This window comes from Bombyx mori, chromosome 1, assembly GCF_030269925.1.
Source record: "Bombyx mori chromosome 1, ASM3026992v2".
Taxonomy (NCBI): domain Eukaryota; kingdom Metazoa; phylum Arthropoda; class Insecta; order Lepidoptera; family Bombycidae; genus Bombyx; species Bombyx mori.
The window spans coordinates 3,846,751-3,868,624 of NC_085107.1; the positions used below are offsets into that span (position 1 = coordinate 3,846,751).

At 37.5% G+C, this 21,874-nt stretch overlaps 1 protein-coding gene across 2 annotated transcripts; it reads left to right on the forward strand.

Annotated features, from left to right (window-relative positions):
- The first annotated feature begins 4,384 nt into the window (after positions 1 to 4,384).
- On the forward strand, positions 4,385 to 21,108 carry Mtnr (melatonin receptor-like). 2 transcript variants are annotated; one of them, XM_062668475.1, is made up of 5 exons: positions 4,385 to 4,668; positions 15,404 to 15,461; positions 16,714 to 16,905; positions 17,417 to 17,586; positions 17,660 to 21,108. In XM_062668475.1, the coding sequence occupies exons 2-5, from the start codon at positions 15,425 to 15,427 to the stop codon at positions 18,368 to 18,370; spliced, it is 1,110 nt and encodes a 369-aa protein (XP_062524459.1). In that variant the 5' UTR covers positions 4,385 to 4,668; positions 15,404 to 15,424; the 3' UTR covers positions 18,371 to 21,108.
- Positions 21,109 to 21,874: the final 766 nt, after the last annotated feature.

Below are 21,874 nucleotides of genomic sequence, written 5' to 3' on the forward strand. Positions count from 1 at the left end.
AGCTCGTCCACCCACCTATGCAATATGCAATAAATAAATAAAAATTATGCATAGCCAACGACATAACACAGACAACAACAGAGACAACATAGAATCAATTTTAAACAAAAAAGGACAATCAATATAAGTTTACTTAGAAAAAAAATTAGAGGTAGAACACAAAAAAAAACGTAGTCGAATTGTGTGAACGTCACGTTTTTTTTAAATCGGCTAACAGATATTCATCCTCTCTTACACTATATCTATCTAAAAAAACAAGTCCTCGATAATAAGTAACAGCAATAACATATCGATAATAAGTAACAGCAATAACAAAAAATACGGAAACTAATTAACAAGCAGTCTAAATGTAACGGAAATCATGGTAAATGTAAAGTCAAAATACACACGTATTATCAAATACATCACGCTTCACGTGAATTGGGGATTCAATAGCGCTAATTCAAAATAGAAACGTTATTTAGCTGTAACTCAGATGTTGTTGAAACTAAATATGAATCGATTTGATCGTGATTGAAAAACGACTCTAAGTAAGTAAATAATACAATTTCGATTTCTAAATACGAATATTGCATTTTGATGAAGACATCACTTACAGCATCGATTGCATTTGTGAAGTTTCCAGTGGATTTAATTATGTCGCTTATAGACAATGCCATTCTGATACCCACAGCTTAGGAGTCAACTCAGATCTAGTTTCAGAAATAACTTTGTGATACCCTGCTGAAATTGTTAGATAACGTTGTCTCTGAAGCCGTTGTGGCCTAAAGGATAAGAGGACCAGTGTTCTCGTATTGAACGATGCGACAGTGCCGGTGTTCGAATCCCGCTGGCAGGTATCAAGCTTTTTTTCTTCAATTCGGGGAGGTGGAGGACCTTGGCCCTCCTCGTTCTCCTCTTCCTCTCAGGAGGCGCCGGAGTCCGACATAACCCGGTTCGTTACCCCCCCGGACCGGGTATCGGTAAATGGATTCCTCAGAGTTAAAAAAAAAAGTTATCAAGCTTACTAATGAAGTATATATTTAAAAATCATTCAATAACGACTTCCATGTTGAAGGAATAATAGCATCGTGTTATTTAATTTGCATACTGACTGGTGGCAACGCATCTTATGAACTAGCACGGTTAGGTACCACCACCCTATCTATTTTTGTCTCGAAGAAGAAATACGTTTGAATGGTGGGCCAGCCATTGTATTGTACTATAGAACTGAGACTCAGAACTTATGTCTCGAGGTGAATGGCGGCATTAACGTTTTTATCTAAGTGGGATCCGGTAACTACTTAAAATCTGATGGGCTGTGTTTTGGTTCAACCATCTAAGGAATTAAAAAAATAATTTAGTGTGGATGAGTGAGTATTTGTAGGAAACAGGCATAGCCTCTGCTTTAGTAGCGCTTAGTGCGATGCCAAATGACAATACCCCACATACAGAGAGAATAAAGTGAAAACCAATGTATCCTTGAAACCCAAGTTTATTTTACGATTAAGATTTTTGTGAATTATTTACAGAAATTAGCAACAGAGGACTTGAACATCACTTGAGTATTATCACATCAATCTTCACAAACACGTTACTACCCGATTAAACTCAACAGACAATTACAGGATTTTCTTATACTCCGCGCTATTAAGTCGTGCTAGTGACTTAGCCTTAACTTCAGCAGGTTTTTGAAATTCTAATTCGTATTATCACCGAGACACCTCATCAATTATGTTTGTATGTAATACGTCGGTAATTTGCAAAATGCTTAACCTTGGATGCACAATGGCAATAAAAATTACTACATAGTATAAAACAAAGTCGCTTTCTCTGTCCCTATATCTGTCTGTCCCTATGTATGCATAAATCTTTAAAACTACGCAACGGATTTTGATGCAGTTTTTTTAATAGATAGAGTGATTGAAGAGGAAGGTTTATATGTATAATAACATCCATTAAATAGTGGAGAAATCAATAATAAATTACAGTTTCCGAAGTGAAGGGAGGGTGGGTCGCTAGTATATTATTTATCTATATGTTAATACGTGAAGCAAAAACTTTGTATCCCTTTTTACGAAAATTGCGCGGACGGAGGAGTATGAAATTTTCCACACTTATAGAGAATATAGAGAAGAAGTGCACAATGCTATTTTTTTTTAAATAATACTTAAAAGATACATTAAATCAATAAAGAAAACATTACACACACTACATTCCATGTATTTGACGCACACACGCATGCATACTATTTATTGTCAAACTTTTGTTCTTGACGTCTGTTGTCAAATTGAGAATAGATTAAATATTGTTTGTCTTTAATATTATTTTTTTATAGAGTACAAACTTACAATTCCAATTAATTATAGTCGAATTTCTACTACTGCAAGACCCCTAGTATTATATATTTTTTGGAAATGAATATTATTACGAATGTAACTTAGAAGACGAGTTCGCTGTACGATCAAACTTTTCCGAAAAAATCTTTGTACTTATAAAAGAAACAACAGTTTAAGCCTCAGTTCGTTGAAAAGAAAACGATTAATTTGCAAAACGTTGAAATACTTTGTTATTTCTCAACACAAAGACCAAATTTCATAAATAAATTCAACGTAATAAAACTTTGAAGTTGAATTGTTTTAACAAATTTCAATAAGGTGAACAATTCGGTATAAGGTTTCAATTCTAGGAACTTCGACTTAATAGCCGACTGGAGTTCATAGGTATACGACGTGAAATCTTCTCGTGAAAGTAAGAAAACTTCATTGCAACATTGTTACGATTAACCGTCTACTATGATATACCAGTAATAAGTCTACTGTGAACCAGTGACTAGTCGTCCATGAAACACAAAACTAAAATAGAAACGACGATTATTGTTAAACAAAAGCCCACGGATTTTCTCAGTTGGTGGCGATTTCGATGCGGTGATAGATTTTGCGAAGCACTGCTCTTGCTAGGGCTGGGTTGCAAATTCTCTCAGGTTGAGGCCGTGAGTTCACCTACCCTTCTGCCCTTAGCCGGAATAGCCCCTTAAGCTACCAGCGAATAGTTAGGGAAAAAAATGTTAAGCAAACGCCGCAAAAGTCGTTTTAATGAATGTATCTCAAACGACTTATATGATCACGTGAGTTTTTACATAAATCAATCACGATGGACTTATATTTACTTACTCTTAATAAAATGACCAAATCATAGCAATTATTCTTTAAATTTTCATCGATTTTCATTTCTTATATAGATTTATTGTCTTTTTTGTCTTTTACAGTCTTTTTCCTCTAAATGTGCAGACTAACTCACGGTCTACATGATTCGAACCCATTACCTGTACGACAGTGAAGGCTTAACGTATTTCGTTTATTTTTATACCTGATTGATTACATTTATAAACTTATTTGTATCTGTCTGTTTGTCGATTTATTCATCGAGAAATCAGATAGAACCAACTGAAACAATTTTAATGAAATATGTGTACCTTCTCACTGTTTATACTCGTACTTAAGTATTTTATGATATCCGTCATGCTTTTTGTAACGAAGGACTTTTGTTGAATCCGCAGATCATTAACCGCACCGCTATTAACTATGGGTACGTTTAAAATTTTGCGAACCTTTAAGATGCAGCTTGTACTAAGGCCTAAAAAGGCTAGGCCTAAAGTCACCGTCGGCCGGTCTGATCGGCTTCAACACCTACTTCAACGCATCGCAAGCTTTAAAAGAAAAAAGCGCGGAAGTGTGCGTTTCTCAAATATGAACAAACATTAAGCTTTTTTTCTGTTTGTATTATTTTAATTATATTTAAGATAATTAGGTATACGGTACTATAGATACCAAAAAATTATGAATAAACTATATTTTATCACATTTTTATTCGCGTGTGTGTGTGTGTGTTTTTTTTAATTGTGTTTTAACTCTAAGCTACCTTTCACGCTGAAATTGTTTAAATCTCGCCTTTTTCCTTCTCTTAGAGTGGCACCGAATGAAGTCAGGAAATCATCTGTTTCTTTCACTCCACGGCAAAACACCGAGAGTCAGATATATTTCGGTGCAGTGCGATATCACTGCAAGCGATGCGATTGGCTTTGAATCTCAGTTTAAAAACTTTCCTTTGATAATTTTCAGAGAAATAAAGAAATTCATGTGAGATTCCTGCACAAAACTGACTTTAGCCGTATTTTTTTAGCAATTTCAGGGATTTTTTATTAGCTTCCCGTATGTTTTAGAAGACTTAAAATGAATTTGAAAATTAAAATGCATCTCGCAGCCCGCGTCATCGTCCCGCCTTCTCGACGCCTGAACCACCATGAAATTCGCGAGAGACGCTGCGCAAATTCGTTTTCAACCCTTATGCGCACACTGAACCCCCTCCCCTCGAGACTATAAAACCCACCACACCTAGCAACATCAGCACACAAATAAGCTCTCACAATTACGGTTTTACTAAAACCGTTCTGACAGCGCCACAGTTCACACGTACCTGGGCTCAGCGTAAGCAGCGCTGAGCTACGGTATTCCCGAGCGCAAACGAAGTTGTGACTTTAAAAACTCATTGATTATTTAGTCAAATTTCTTGTCTTTTAAATTCATAAATAATTCGAAAAAAAAATGTAAATAATTTTAGAATCAGTTCTATTATTAACTTTTTTAATTGTTGTATTCTGTTTGAAGAACACCGAGATCGGCGGCCTAGGTAAGTTGTATTTAAGATATTTTCAATAGTCTTAACAACTTTTTCTAGACTTTTGTTTGCTGTTGTTTCATTAAGAGGTTTTACGAGACGGCTCTGTGACAAGAAACGTTTGTTTACGGAACTTTTACGGGTTGGTTGTTAAGGTCACTTCGACTCTCTCCGAATTTCTTATTGGCGGGTCTTTAAACTGTTCTTATAGGAAAATTTATTTCGCGCGTCCGCGGGGCTGTACTCTAAAACAGGAAAACGATTGATTACCCAGCAAAAGTTTATAATATTTAAGTCGCATCACGAGTGATACTTGCTGTATTTTTTTCTATTTGAAGAAGATTAAAAATACTATCGATACACTTTATTATAACGGCTGTAATTATGTAGGCGTAAATGATAATCGGAACAGATGCTGTTCAAAAGTTTTACGTTAAAATTATTTATACGTATCAATCAGTATAAAAGTAAATATCACAAAGAAAATTCAACATGATATAGTAATCAGTACACGACCACGTAACTTCTATTTGGAATTTATTATATGATACATAAAATACGATTTACGACTTGCTTGCACTGTCGGTTAATTACCTTTCCTCGCCTATATATAAACCGGACGACATATCTACATACTACTGTACGTCTTTACAAGAGTGAAATAATAAAAAAAAAAAGGTAAATAATGTCTCTCACATTCCCTTTGTCTCTCTCTTTCTCTTGATTCTCGCGGGAATAGCAAAGAAGATAAAAGCGATGAAAAGAATAATTACTCCGTTGATAATTACCGATGATTTGTTGGAAGTTTTATACTATTGGGTTGCTTTTTAATTGGTGTTCGAAATAAAGCTTTTTGGGCCGTCAATTGCGCATTAAGTAACATCAAATAACAGTTAGGTCAAGCATATCCGGGATGTTGAGTTTTCACAGCTTATATAGCTATTTAAACATAATTAAAAATACTTTTACGGTTTATTTTCGCTTTTTACTTTATCTTCTTTATAATATTTACGATTTTATGAAGACTGTAATGTTTCCGTGGTCACGGTCACGACTAAGGTGCTAAACCGTAAAAGTGGTTTTAATTAGATCATTTCATTTGATTGATAAAAGTGACATGAATATGTTTAGATGTAGGTATTTAGATGCTTATATCTGGCCGGAAAAACGGTATCTGCATTCAAAGAATAATTAGTTTTTAATTCAAGACAAACTAGCTGTGGGTCTAATGTGAGCCCCGCTTAGGAAATAATCTATTGCCGCAAATACGTAGAGGTCTTAGACACTATTTAGAATGTTATAATATGAAGAGTTGCTTCTCTGCACAACTAATTAAATTAATATTGACAGATATAATTTAGTATTCATTAGGAATATTAGTCTTTAGGAACAATGGTAATTTAGTAAAGGATACAGATTCCGTCGGTCTCGTGAAGGTCATTGAAGAAGAAAGAAGAAATAAAGAATTAACAAAAAAAAACGTGTTTTATTCTTATACGTGATTAGTTTAACTGCATGACGAATTGTTACCTAAAACATTTTCCTTGCAAATAATCCTCCCTTACTTGTTTGCCACGTAATTAACAGGGTTTTCAACCGAGCTTAGTTTCGTATTGTATTATGCTTTGCACTTCTTTTAGATAGACGACGCGCTCACAGCCCTGTTGATGTGAAGTGGTCACCGGTGTTCAATCACAGCTGAGAGATAGGGACACTAGAGGTTTTAATCCGTTTACTGTTATCCTATCCTGAAATCTGAAGACTTGGTCGCTTTGCCGCTGAAATGCGGAGAATGGCGGTGCCAATTGATGAACTGAAACTGAATCAGTGAACTGGTTCACTCCTGAACTGGAGTTAGGGTTAGGGTTAGAAAAATAACTCCTTGTTACTATTGAGAGATGAATGATAGGGTAATACAAAATATTATGGAGGTTGATTGACGATATTATCCAATAAAATATTAGGGACAAAAACTGAAAAATTGTCGATGATATTAATTTAGGACGTCTTATTACTGGTTAGAATTATTACCGTGAAGTAGTAATGCGTTTCGTGTTTACGGGGCAGCCGTTGTACTGTAAAAACAGAAGCTTTAGAACTCATGTCTCAAGATGGGTGCCAGCATTTACGCTGGTGATGTCCATGGACTCTGATAATCCCTAAACATCAGGTGGATTGTGAGCACGGCTATCCGCCATCGAAAAAAAAATATGGATTTGAAAATTCCGCCGCATTCATAGAAGCAGTTTTTTATTGCTCAACATTTGGTTGTTCGATAAATAATTTTCACCGAGTTTCAATTAATACGACTTGACAATTTAACCTCAACTTTAATCCCATTGGTAAAGACTGCGGAAATTAAACAATCCAGAGAATGGGTTTCAATAATTTTCAAAAATTTATTGTTTTTTTTTTGTTTTTTTAATTTTATCGCGAGTACCTTCCGAGACCTTCCTACGTTTTGGCTTTGAAATTCAAAGCCTTCGTCACCAACTGTAAATAATTTATAACATTTTTTTTGGTACATTATGTTATCTACAATCAGCACGATGCGCTATAAGCAGATGTGCTGATAAAGAGCCTAGAATATAATATTTCCTTCGGCTTTGGTTACTTGCAAACATAATGTAAAGTAATTTTATAATTTCTGCGGTAGGCAGCGGTTTGGTTATGCCCCTGGCATTGCTGACGTCCATGAGCGACGGTTACCACTTACCATCAGGTGGGTCGTATGCTCGTAGGCCTGCTTGGGAAAAAAAATCAACTTGTGCTTACTATTTTCATTTTATATTTTTGTTTAGTGGAGATCAAATCCAAGTTAAACGACAAAACATCAAAATATTATTAGTTATTTTCTTCTACAAAGAAAGTAAATATCCATCAATATCAATAAAACAGAATGAACTTTATAATAGATTCCATTACAAATAAACTAACGACCCGCCCTCGCTTCGCTTCGGAAACTGTAATTCATTATTGATTTCTCCACTATTTAATGGATGTTATTATACTTGTAAACCTTTCTCTTCAATCACTCTATCTATTAAAAAAAAAACCCCAAAATCCGTTGCGTAGTTTTAAAGATTTATGCATACATAGGGACACAGAGATATAGGGACAGAGAAAGCGACTTTGTTTTATACTATGTAGTGATAACAAAAAACGGTTGCTATCTTGAACGAAAAAAACACAAAAAGAAATTTTTATTCAAATAAACTTCACCGTCGACTTACCGAGCTATGATATAATTTAACTACACTCAAATAAACCTATTGATCCGGAAAAATTCAATCAAATTTAAACGTTGGCTTAGAAAATAAAAATACATTTGATTTCGAGATGAATGAAATAGTGATTTTATTTGAGAATATTTTTTTTTATTGCTAGATGGGTGGACGAGCTCACAGCCCACCTGGTGTTAAGTGGTTACTGGAGCCCATAGACATCTACGACGTAAATGCGCCACCCACCTTGAGATATAAGTTCTAAGGTCTCAAGTATAGTTACAACGGCTGCCCTACCCTTCAAACCGAAACGCATTACTGCTTCACGGCAGAAATAGTCAGGGCGGTGGTACATACCCGTGCGGACTCACAAGAGGTCCTACCACGAGTAGAAGTCACCAGTGTAATTTGAGAGTTTTGTTATGTTTTTTGCCGGATAGTACATAATTAAGTATGTCCTTTGAAAAAACGATACCACTCATGATATCAGTCGTTTTGAACCCAACTTATTAGCATCGCTTGATACGAGTACACCGGACATATTATTTTTTTAGACCATATATATATATATATATATAAATTTTTTTTTTTTTTTTTTTTTTTTTTTTTTTTTTTTTTTTTTTTTTTTTTTTTTTTTTTTTTTTTTTTTTTTTTTTTTTTTTTTTTTTTTTTTTTTTTTTTGGTCAGGAGGAAATCGCCGGACTTCCGCCCTTTTCTGGGGATACTGGGCGGGGTATGTCAGAGTCGAACTGACTAAAACCTCCTGTCGCTCAACAACCAACGTCCAAACCTCGCATGAGACAGAACTCATGACAAGGCAAAGGGGGGAAAGTGAAGCGTTTAGTGCAGAGCACATCTCTCCCATCACCCTCCCCCTCGGGACGCCGGACTGGCGGTCGTCGGCGCCACGACCACCAGCCCTCTCGGTCGGCAGACTGTCCGAAGCCCGCCTAGATGGCGCCGGTTAGAGCGGGTTACCCTACGGAATACCCCGCTGGGCCAGAACCAGCGTGGGTCGAGGATAGCCGGCCTTCCATCACCCGGATGCTCTTGCGTAAAACGCGTGCAGAGCAGCTTGCACGTCGTCTTCTTAGGCCCCCCTCGCCGGTCCCCAGACCGACATGTGAGGGGGACCCGAAACACTTAGAGGGCCAGGGCTTGGGCGAGATCCGCCTCCCTGGCCCCCGCTCGACGGCGGCGGGATTGTGCGTCTCTCACGCGCCCCGCCGCCTCCTTCTGCGAGATGGTGCACTCGCAGAAGTCGAGCATCGCCTTCCACGACTCGTCGTCGCCGAGCATCGATGCCACAACACTCGGCAACGACAAGTCGGTTCCTATTTTTGCGACGAGGACACGGCGCCACCCCTCCCATGCGGGGCAGGCGACGAGCGTATGCTCTGCCGTGTCCAAGTCGCAACCACAATGGTGGCACTCTGCCGTCGGCTCGGCTGTGATCCGGTGCAGGAACTCACCGAAACAACCATGCCCAGTGAGCACCTGCGTAAGCCGGAAAGTGAGGCGTCCTCTGTCACGATTCACCCAATCCACAAGGACCGGGCGAATCGCCTCGACGGTCCTACGACCAGCCGAAGGATCAGCCAGCCGTCTGGACCATGACTCCAGCACGGACCGCCGAGATTGGGCCCTCCGTGCTCTGACCACACTGGGGCTGGGACGCGCCACGCCCCAGGTACGAAGTTCAGCCCGCCACCTATAGTCAGCGGCGAGCGCCTCCTCTTCCAGAACCCAAGGCGGCGTCCCAGCCAGTACACACGCCGCCTCAAAGGAGATGGTGCGATAACCACGGATGACCCTGACCGCGATGGTGCGTTGCGGCCGTTGCAGCAGCTTCGCCACCCCCACGGCCAGGGACTGGCCCCACACGGGCGCCCCGTATAGGGCCATTGATCGCACCACCCCCGTATAGAGACGGCGCGTCACCTGGTCAGGCCCCCCGACGTTGGGCAGAAGCCGGCTTAGCGCGCCGGCCACCCCCAACAAACGAGGGACCAGGTAGACCATGACGACTTTTCGCAAATATTATCGCCGATCGATATAAGGATCGCTCCTAAAATACTATTCTTAGAAATTATTTATTTCGCATTATTATTTTCATTTCTAAACATTAAATACTGTAAAATAAAAATAACAAACTCCTTTTTTTTTCTCGTCCTTGCGTAATCGATAAGTTCTTATACCGATTGAAAAAAGTAAAAAAAAAATCGATTCTGAACTAATTTCGAGAAATGTGTGTATTTCATATACCTACTATTGTATCGCGATAGGCATAGCAAAGCGCGACCAGGTCTCATTAGTTTAATTAAAAAACAATCTTGAATGTGTACATTGTTACGTACTACCCACAAAAACCTTCTCATTAATAATGTAAGAGATTTCAGGCCTTTAACAACATTTACATTACTGGACCTTCCTTAATAGTGAAGACCGATTTTTTTTTTCTTTTGGTTGACAAGGTAGCCATCCACTGGCCTAGTAATATATAGCAATGTTTCTTTTATTGCACTATTAAGATTTTCGTAGACAAGGAGTACAAGTTTATCCAAAAGGCTTCGAAGCTTCCTATCGCACTATATATATATAGTGCGATGCGTCGATATACTGAGGGTTATAACCACCTTGGTCCAGTTTTTGCACCAGCTTCCTCCAATGTTGCCTGCACTTGGCCTACTTAATGGCGCCCGGGACGCTGGTGTTTGTGGCCTCCTTGACAATGTCCGTCCACCTGGTTGGCAATCTTCCTCGACTTCTCTTTCCTACCACGTGACCAACAACAACGTAACTATTAGTATGTCTGAAAAGTATATTAATGAATGTTTCTAAAATATAAACGAGAGAGTGCATGAATTATGGATTACAATTAAAATGATGTCGAACTAATAGACGTGCTCGCGATCCACCTGATGGTAAAAAGCTACCTGGTCCCGAAAACAGTAGCGAAAAGGTACCGGTTGGATCCAAAGTTCGAAGGTGCTTCAAAATAATATAAACTGATAAATATTTTAGAATATTCACAGCAAAATTTTGATTGTTATTGGCGTATCTCCAAATCTTTGACGACTTACGGTACTAATAAAGCGATGCTGAAGTATCTACCTGTTGCGTTTTTTCCTAAGCTCTTGGCAAGTCAACAACGTCGAGACGTAATAAGATGCTTTGAATGAAGCGAATTCACTTTTCAGTCTTAAAGAAAGAGATCTGGTCTAATTAATATCAGCATTACAGACAAAATTTTGTTCTACGAATACTATACCAGACTTCTTAAAGAAAAAAAACCCTTATTGTGTACATTTCTTGACCTCTATATTGAGTAGAAAATTTGTAAAGCAAATACACGACATAGGCAATCGAACGTGATAGAGCTGAACATTTCCGGGAATAGCTTCCGAACCAGTAGACCAGGCCATTCCCGTAGCGGTCTTTCTCCATGGCCTAAGGGATAAGACGTCCAGTGCATTCGTGTTGAGCGATGCACTGGTGTTCGAATCCCAGGCGAGTACCTATTTTTTTAATGAAATACGTACTGGAGAAATCGACTTCCACGGTGAAGGAATAACATCGTGTAATAAAAATCAAACCCGCAAAATTATAATTTGTGTAACTACTGGTGGTAGGACCTCTTGTGAGTCCGCGCGGGTAGGTACCACCACCCTGCCTATTTCTGCCGTGAAGCAGTAATGCGTTTCGGTTTGAAGGGTGGGGCAGCCGTTGTAACTATACGTGAGACCTTAGAACTTATACCTCAAGGTGGGTGGCGCATTTACGTCGTAGATGTCTATGAGCTCCAGTAACCACTTAATACCAGATGGGCTGTGAGCTCGTCAACCCATTTAAGCAATAAAAAAATTTAAAAAACCAGAACTAAGGCTCGATAATCCATATTTGGAAAGCAATTAAATTTGACGTAGCATCCGTGAATTTAATATGAATTCGAATGCTAATTTTGTTTTTACAAAATTTAGTCGTGTTATAAAAATTGAGATAACATAACAAATAATTCCAGATGGCGAAGTATAATTCTACTTAACTCTAAATTTACAAATTTTTAAACTAAATTTAACGTCGATTATCTGTGTGATGTGCAGTATTTTAAAATTAGAAAACAGTGTTGTTGCAAGAAAAATTCTTAAATTATATATTCTTTTTTTAAATAAAATTTTAAACCCCTGTACCAAAAATATATTGCTGCAAGCAGCTAGCGGAGTTTACGACCAAAGCCACAAGTAGTTACAGCATAAAAGTGATAAATCTCCACACGTTAGGTGTTGTGTTAAGAACGAACGATTTCTGCACGAGGCCTTTGATCCGGCATAGCTAAATCTGAAATTGTCGGTCCAAGCATTCCGCTCTCAAATCAAAACGTATACCGAGACAACGGAATAGTAATGTTTGATTCTCAAGGGTCAAGTCTGAAATAATTATTACAAGCCAGCGATGTTCAACTGCAGGATTAATGGTCCGGTACTCCCGTTACTAATAAATCAAATAGGTAATTATGAAACGTTTTAAACTAATCTCTAAATCCGCTGTTTTTACAGAACGATGTGGTTGGTAGCTAGCTCTATGATCTTATTTCACCCACTAATGAATAACGAAAAAATTGTGTCATAGAATTTAAAATTTAATGCACCGAATGAAAGTGCTAATTTCACTATTCAATTCAAATCGATTCTGGCTAATCTCTCAGATGTGTTAACGTGATAATTTTATGGCTAAACCTCAAGTGACGCCTTAGATTTAGATAGTTTTAAACAAAAACTCCAATATTTTGGACACCTTTTTTTATTGCTTAGATGGGTGGACGAGCTCACAGCCCGCCTGGTGTTAAGTGATTACCGGAGCCCATGGACATCTACAACGTAAATGCGCCACCCACCTTGAGATATAAGTTCTAAGATCTCAGTATAGTTACAACGGCTGTCCCACCCTTCATACCGAAACGCATTACTGCTTCACGACAGAAATAGGCAGGGCGGTGGTACCTACACGCGCGGACTCACTAGAGGTCCTACCACCAGTAAACCTGATTTCAAATAATTCTTTTTCACAAGAATACGTTCTAGCGATAACACACATTAAAATTACCGGAAAGCCCGGAAATATGCTAATAATAGTTAGTACAACGATCGATAGTAAAACAAATCGAGATGGAATCGACAGAGAAAAATGTCTTCTATCAATCCGTGCAACGTGATTCCACATAAAAATTAGCTAATACCCTCTCTTAAAATATCGTTTATTGCAGTGCCCCTATCGCCAGAGCACACTGAGTTTCTCGCCGGATCTTCTCAGTGGTTCGCGTTTCCGATCCGGTGGTAGATTCTGCGAAGCACTGCTCTTGCTAGGGTCAGTGTTAGCAACTCTCCGGTTCGAGCCGCGCGAGCTCACCTACAAACGTTAGGGCGAAGCTGAAATAGCCTCTCAAGGCTATCAGTATAGGTAGGAAAAATAGGTAGGATAGGAAAATAGGTCGATAGGATAGTGAAGCAGTAATGCGTTTCGGTTTGAAGGGTGGGGCAGCTGTTGTAACTGTATAGTCACGTATGTGAGACCTTAGAACTTACATCTCAAGGTGGGTGGCGCATTTACATTATAGATATCTATGGGCTCCAGTAACCACTTAACATCAGGTGGGCTGTGAGCTCGTCCTCTCAACAAAGCAATAAATAAAAAATCTCCAGCTACTAAACTATACTTCGCTTTAAAATGATTGTACTCTAAATATAAACTGATGTAAACGATTAGTATTTACACTCAGTTTAACAAACAAATAACAGCTTTGCGGGATGTTAAATTAATACAATCAGCTTAGATTCAAATACCTAGTAAATTAGGTTACCTAGTAAATTTGTAGGCAGCGGCTTGGCTCTGGCCCTGGCATTGCTGAAGTCCATGAGCGACGGTAACCACTCACCATCAGGTGGGCCGTATGCTCGTCTGCCTACAAGGGCAATAAAAAAAAAAATTAGCCGTATGGAAAACACAGTAACTATAAATTGGTGAAATAACAATCGGGAAGAGCTCGACATTTGAATGTTTATTTATATAAAACAATTATTAATGGGTCGCCAGCCAAGTGAATGAGTTCGTATACAAACTCCAAACATTGAAACCTGTAATTTGCCTTGCTTCGAAAATTTTTAAATAGTGCTTTCTTGTTCTAATACTTAAGTGTAGGAATTATGGTTAAATGTTAAATTGCTAAGTTACTGACCACATTTTTTTTTTATTGCTTAGATGGGTAGACGAGCTCACAGCCCACCTGGTGTTAAGTGGTTACTGGAGCCCATAGACATCCACAGCGTAAATGCGCCAGCCACCTTGAGGTATAAGTTCTAAGGTCTCAAATAAGTTACAACGGCTACCCCACCCTTCAAACCGAAACGCATTACTGCTTCACGGCAGAAATAGGCAGGGTGGTGTTTGCTAGCGAAATTACAATGTAAATAACATAAAACCTCTCAAGAATTCAAGAACATTCATAATTTTAACTTTTTTTCATATTAAATTATGATTATTTCAATTTGTTATACATATATCGTAATCTTTATATATACATTTCTTCTGTGCGTGTATTTGTCACTGAACTCCTCCTAAACGGCTGGACCGATTTTAATGATTTCTTTATATGGGCTTGGGTGGTACTCTGAATGGTTTAGATTCACAAATCAGCCCGGCAGATCTGTCCGCAAGTATGTTTATATGAGACCATTTTTAGGGTAACATTTCTGTACATCATTGATTTAAATTATATTAAATTACTAGCTGACCCGGCAAACATTGTTTTGCCATATATAAGATTTCTAGGGAATTTCTAGTGTAGAAAAAAAAACTAACTTATTGTAAGTGTGTAAGAATGTGGTACATGATTGAAAGAGGTATGTAGTGCTGTGAACGATGAGGGAATATATAATAAAAATAACAAAACCTCATTTAACCACGACTCATTATAACAAAAAAAAAAGTCCAAATAAAAAAAAAGAAGTTAGGGGTGGACAGCCCTAATCACTTAGGGGTATGAAAATTAGATAGTAGCCGATTCTCAGGCTTACTGAATATGCATAAAAAATTTCATGAGAATCGGTCAAGCGGTTTCGGAGGAGTATGGGAACGAACATTGTGACACGAGAATTTTATATATTAGATTATAACAGTGAGGTAAGATCAGACGCTCAATGTGACTATAGTTAATTGTATAAGAATTAGCGTATGTACCTTCCCATTGAAGGGGGAGATTAACTAAGCGTTGGCCTCACGTTGAGATATCTTTGAGCTCTTGTAACTTCAGACAAGCGGTGAGCTTTTCGGCCTATCTACAGCAATAAAACCGCAAGCCATTGTTTGTCTTTGCGATTGTAATGCAATAAATCGCTACTAAAAAATTCCATCAGGATTTTTAAGGTGTGGTCCGGTTACTATTCCGAATATATGGGTATATAACCAATGCTAATTTTAATTATCTAATGATCTGTCTGGGAGAATAACCATTCTTTAAATTTCAGCAGGTCTGCCGCAGAGCCCTCATCATGCCACCCGTAATTATGCAGCGTTCTGCTGGGGTCGGTAAGCATTGCTACATATTGTATAGTTATAAAATTTTTATACAATTGTTTTTATAGTAAAATAACTATAAGCTCAATGAACTTGAATTTTTGAAGGTAGTTAATGGTAGCTATATCTATAGCACGAGTAGCATATTATACACAATATTATAACCATGAGATTTGTATTTTGAATATAAACATTTTGCTATTTACCTAATTATAAATATGAAGAAGCACGGAAGACGTCTTTTAACTTCTTCTTCGACTTCAAAAAAGTAGCAGGTTCTCAATTCGACTGTATGATTTTTTTTATGTCTGTTATCTCATAACTTTTGACTGTGTGAAACGGTTTACCGGTAGGCAGCGGCTTGGCTCTGCCCTTGGCATTGCTGAAGTCCATGGGCGGCGGTAACCACTCACCATCAGGTGGGCCGTATGCCCGTCTGCCCACAAAGGCAATAAAAAAAATAAAAAAAACGATTTTAATGATTCTTTTTTTATCAGAAAGCTGACGCTTCCCGTGTGGTCCCATTTCAGTCCCATTTTAGTCCAGTTCTGATAATGGTATCCATGAGAAAACCATATAAGTCTTATATTTGCATTAAGTACGTGCGCTACAAATAGATGAATAACTCAATATCACGCCAACCGATTTCGATGATTATTGTTTTTAATGTATATTAATTTGTTTGGGAATATCTTCTTTTTCTATTTGAAGTCGGTTTTTGTTAAAGCATATCTATTTACAATTATTTGAATTTTATTTGATTATTATTATTATTGTTTATTAAATCTTCAGTGGTTTTTACGGATCTTCCGTTATAGCTACTGAACCAAGCATCCGATTGACTTGAAACTTGGTATCCATGTAGAAAACACATGTACTTAATGGATAGCCTAATATTTATATGAGTGTTGGACTCCCTAATAATAATGACAATAAATAATAATGTTAATTTTAAATGTCCAGCGAACCGGGCGAGTACCGCTAGATTATTTTTTTGCTTATATGGGTGGACGAGCTCACAGCCCACCTGGTGTTAAGTGGTTACTGGAGCCCATAGACATCTATAACGTAAATGTGCCACCCACCTTGAGATATAAGTTCTAAGGTCTCAAGTATAGTCACAACGGCTGCCCCACCCTTCAAACCGAAACGAATTACTGCTTCACGGGAGAAAGAGACGGGGCGGTGGTACCTACCCGTGCGAACTAACAAGAGGTCCCACCACCAGTAATTGAATAAACTTCAAACTTATATTTTGTCTTAGATGCCGCCGCGCCTGTACTCGGTGGCCTCACAGCCCACAACACCTCGAGGGTCTACTCTCCGGTCACTCTGAGCTCAGAGTGGCCAACAGTTGGCAGGCTTTTGTTTGTGGTCTCGTGCTCTTGTCTTGGTACTATCCTCAACGGCTTCTTCGTATCTTCTTTCTTTGTGGAGTTCACCCTGAAGAAAGTTGGTTAGTAATTGTTTACTGTTCGTATATGCACGTGACAGCCATAGCTGTTGATAAGGTTGACCGATTTTATTTTGTTAAAAATTAAATTTTGTAGCCTATCCCTATAACCGGTCATCGTTCTCGTCGAACCCGTCGCTTGCGATGAAGGGCTCGACGAGTAAATTAACCCACAGGCACAGCCCACTGAGTTTCTCGCCGGATCTTCTCAGTAGGTCGCGTTTTCGATCCGGTGGTAGATTCTGCGAAACCCGGCTCTTACTAGGGTTCGTGTTAGCAACGTCATCAGGTTTGAGCCTCTCAAGATTATCAGCTTAGGTAGGAAAAAAAAAGAAAAAGCTAAGATGATTTATCGCCACTTTCTTATTTATCTATTCGGAATAAAACTCTAATAAATCCACAGAAATTTATTTTTATGATATAGCATGTAAACTCTATGTCTCGGTTAATCAGTTGAGCTTAGTTGAGTTTGAGTGTTTGGTAAGAAATTTAATAATTTTATTTGAATTCATAGGTAACGTCTTTCTGGCTTGCGTTGGTCTCGCAGACCTTATTATGACGTCTAGTGTGATGCCTATTTCTGGTGTGGTGTTGCTGTCCGGAGAATGGGATACTCTCGAAGTTTGTCGTGCTCTTCAGTTCCTCGGTCAAGCCTCTACATATTCATACAGCTTGTTCTTTGCTGTAAGTATTAAAATAATAGTTCCTTATCATTGAATAGACGTACATTTATTTATATTACAAATTTCTCCTATAGATGGCTGCAATAGAAAACTACTATCGACTATGCCGCTCAAGCGATGAATATGTCATGTTTATCTCGATGCATACTAGCTGCACCTGCGTCTTCATTTTTGCGTTGTCCTTCTGTCTTTCAGCAGTTGGAGTCTTCTTGAATTTAGATTACGATTATTGCTTGCGGACCGACTACGGAAATTTTGCCTTCAGGATTACTACTCTAATAATTTTTCATGCTGTACCTCTTGTTGTAACTTATGTAGGTTTTCTGATATGCGCTATACACATTCGCAATCGCGCTGCTAAAGAGCTCCCCTACAGACGCTCGCACCAGTACGAACGTGATTATTCCAGGACTCATTTGGATATCGCGGTCTATTCACTGCACGTTCTCGCTTGGATTCCCTATCTCATCGTTGTCTACGACTACCCTAACGCCCCCGATTATAAGTTCTACCATAGCACCTGGATCGCGGTGTGCCGTCCCGTCCTCACAAATTTCTTGTACTGCGCTATTAATCGTAACTTCAGACGTGCGTTTGCTCATCTCTACTATTATTGTTGCTGCAAAAGCTCCACAACTCGATCGTTTAGCACCCGCCACCGTCGTATTATTTGTGAGTGCAAGATGCCTATTTCCGATGTCCGCGTTCATATTATGCACCAGGCGCTCAGCTCCAATAGCCCAGCCCGCGGTGCTTCTTCGTGTAGGGAGATGCAGGAATTATGATCATTCCGATCAAGCCCGGTGAGAACGCACAAGAAGAAGGTGAGATTCGCGAAAACAACGGCACGGGTCTAAAAACGGATAAACGGCTTGCAACTAATGGAAAAATTACACTTTTAATTTTTGTGCTCCCTACATTGTGGTTAAAAAAATTTCAAACCTTTTATCATTTTAACACTACTAATTGATCAATTGTAATATCTACTCGTAATTTCATTTTTATTTTGGAACTCCTCACGCTTGAGGACCATTTAGTATCTTCCCGTGTTACGCTTTTGCTTTTGAAATAAAAGTCCAATAAAACATAGCTCCACTTCAATTTTTATCGATAAACGTAAATGTGTGTGTTAGATTAGATTGGTGTTCTTAATATACTCGTACCGTAGTTCAATATTAATCCCTTTAATGGACATATATTATAATCCTGTATGTTTATTGATGTTGTTAATAAAAGTTCGTAGAGTGTCGATAACCGAATCGTATTCGTGAAAGTCTGAAAAGTAACCATGACTGGCTTGAACACAAAGTGAATGATAAGCGCATTAAGCAGGAGTATCAAAAGCCACTCGATGGAATTGAAATGAACATAGTTCTTAGTCGTATTTTTGTTGTCGATGTGTTCTTAATGTGAAAATGCTTGACAAAAATGTGCTATGTGCATAAGTATATGTAATGTTTTAGATTTAGGAAGTCTGGCTAATGTAGACCTTTGATAATAAATGTTTTTATTTTATTTTTATTCTGTTATAAGCTGTAAATAGAATAACACATATTGTATAACATATATCAAATTATTTTTTATTTACCTTTAATTTTATATGAAAACTATTTTATTATTATTTGGTTGTATTTTTGGGCAATATTTCCTTTACTATATCACGAATTATTCTAAAGAGAAAATTTTCGAATTTAAATGCCTATTTTTCATATATATATACATATAGTTATATATTTAAATATTACTTAATAGCTTAATAGTTATAACTCGTAGGTATTGTATTTACACTCCCGTGTGGTTTTTTCTGGTTATCAATGTTGTCTTATTATACGTAATTATATTATACATGGACTAGCGTTATACATAATCTATTTTGTGCAGACCTATATAATCAAACTGCACTCGATTATGGCATTGTAAACCCCAACATCGCCGGCATGGCAAGCGTAGATTTTGTAAAAAAAAATATAATTAAAAAAAAAAGTAGTTTTGTGGAATCGTATTAATAGAAAAATAATAATTTCGACTCGATGTTATTTAAAATATAGTTAGGTATAGCCAAGAACATTGTAGACTCATTGTAAATTATTGAAATTAAATTAAATTAAATTTTATTATTAATCAAATTAAATTTTCCTGAATAGTCTTTAATAACATCTTATATTTTATGTGTCATAAAGCATATTCAGACTATTTAACTTATACCGGAAATCAAATCTTAAATCTTTCAAGTTAAATACAACTTTTAGATGCGCTAATTAAATGTTAGATGTTAAATTAATATAAATAATTATAGATGTAATTCGTAAAAAGCCAACTGTCGTATCGCACAAAAAATACATAATAATATATTCCCTGGTATTAGACAATTTTAAATCTTAATTATTAATATTATCAATGTCGTTTATCAGTAGAATGTTATTTCGATTCGAATAAATCTTTAGAAAACTGGGGCTGTCTTTGACGCTCATTTTGTTTTCTCTTGATTTATTCGTAGCAAATCAATAATATTAATGTAGACATAAATAACTATATATTATATACATGTTTAATCTAGAAATTTAAAGGGTTCCCTAAACTTTGACATAATTCTTTACATTATCAGTATTTTCTCGTAGAAAAATTGCAGCTTGTACCAGTAGTAGGGGTTTACCTTGAATATTCAACATTGAATTTAAAATCTATATATACGATTTTATTGTGGACTTGTAGTTTCTAATAGATATATATATATATATATATATATATATATATATATATATAATAGATATATTTAGTGATAATATATTGTGTGTCGTAAGTTGTATATCGAAAATACTTCACCATTCGGTGTTCTTTTATCTTTTACTTGTGCCATGTATCTTTTTAATACACCATCCAAAACTAGCTTGCGTGCAAATAAAACTATTTAAAAATAAGTGACAATTTTCATATATAATCAATCGTTCCAAAACAGAAAGCACAGAAGGCAATACAAAAATATAATTTGGTTGAGAATAAATTTAACGTGGTAGGTACGAAAATCAGGAAAGATTGTTTTAATGCAATACATTATTGGTATTTACAATTACATTTAAAAGAACAAAAATGATACACTTAAGTTGAAACATCCAAAACACTCCGTCCGATATGAAATAAATACAAAATCAGGCGGATTTTACACAAAAATGTCCAGAGTATGAATAATTGAAAAGGAAATTTTTTAACAACAGTTATCGTGGAACTTTTGCTAAGCTTTGGGGTATATGAGTAGCTTTGTGGGTGGGGTGGGGATGAACTGTTAAGTTGATAAGTATTCGTTATAACTGCATAAATAAGAGCGTTAAATTGAAATTACTTGAGATAAGAGAAACAGAACATGAGAGAAATAGGGAAAAGGGAGGGGAGATTAAGAGAAGAGATGAGCAGGTGTAGCTGAAAGAACGGATGAGGGGTGATGCGGAGGAGAGTTGGTGCTAGGTCATACGGTCAAACTGGGAGGGGTGGTGCGGCAGGGGGGGGGGTGCGAGGAGGAGGACGTGGACAAGGGAGTGTAGGCTAGGGATGGAGAAACAGGTGGGGCGGGCGGATTGCTATGGTTTCGGGAAGCAGGGGAGGATGGGAGGTGGGGTGATGGGGAGGAAGGGAAGATAAAGGGGGTAGAGGGGGCGAGACACGGGCTGGGAGGGCTAAATATGATAATCGTGTTAAAAATGTGCATTTTATTCATTTTATGCATGGTTTCAATCTCCCATAATAGTTTATTCCTGTCATGGACCTAAAGTATAATTGTAGTTATTACTAGATAAGGTGCTTTTGAAATTACGCGTTTAAAAGGATTGCATTTTTAATGCGTAGTTGTATTGGATTTTGTCATTTGAGGGCTTGAATATAAGCCTCAAGCGCGATGCTTAATAAAGTGGCATACCTTGACATCTCGTAAGTAAAGTACTTTTGCAATTTACTTCGCCAAGACAAAATACCAAGAGCTATTGATTCGAGTCTAACTAACTTTGTGAATCGGCCATTCGAAACGAAAAGGACTTGAAATGTAAAAGGAATAGGACTGATCGGCTGAATTCACATATTTTTTTCAGTAGCACTCGAATAAGGAGCATACAGAACAAATTTTAAAGGCAATCTTTTCAAACGTCCACATTATATCCTTTTACTGTATTCGACGTGTTTACTCTTAAATTAAAAGATAATAATATTGTAGTTATAAAAAACTATGCTTTATACATATTTGTTGAAATGAAGACTGGCTTTGGAAGGTATAGGTACGGAAATTCCTAATGTAAATATTCTTT

Bases quoted from the DNA above. Each gene is read 5' to 3' on its own strand.
- Mtnr (XM_062668475.1), top strand. From the start codon at position 15,425: ATGCCACCCGTAATTATGCAGCGTTCTGCTGGGGTCG. The intron at 16,906-17,416 runs GTTAGTAATTGT...TTGAATTCATAG, and splicing joins GTTCACCCTGAAGAAAGTTG to GTAACGTCTTTCTGGCTTGC. The intron at 17,587-17,659 runs GTAAGTATTAAA...TTTCTCCTATAG, and splicing joins CATACAGCTTGTTCTTTGCT to ATGGCTGCAATAGAAAACTA.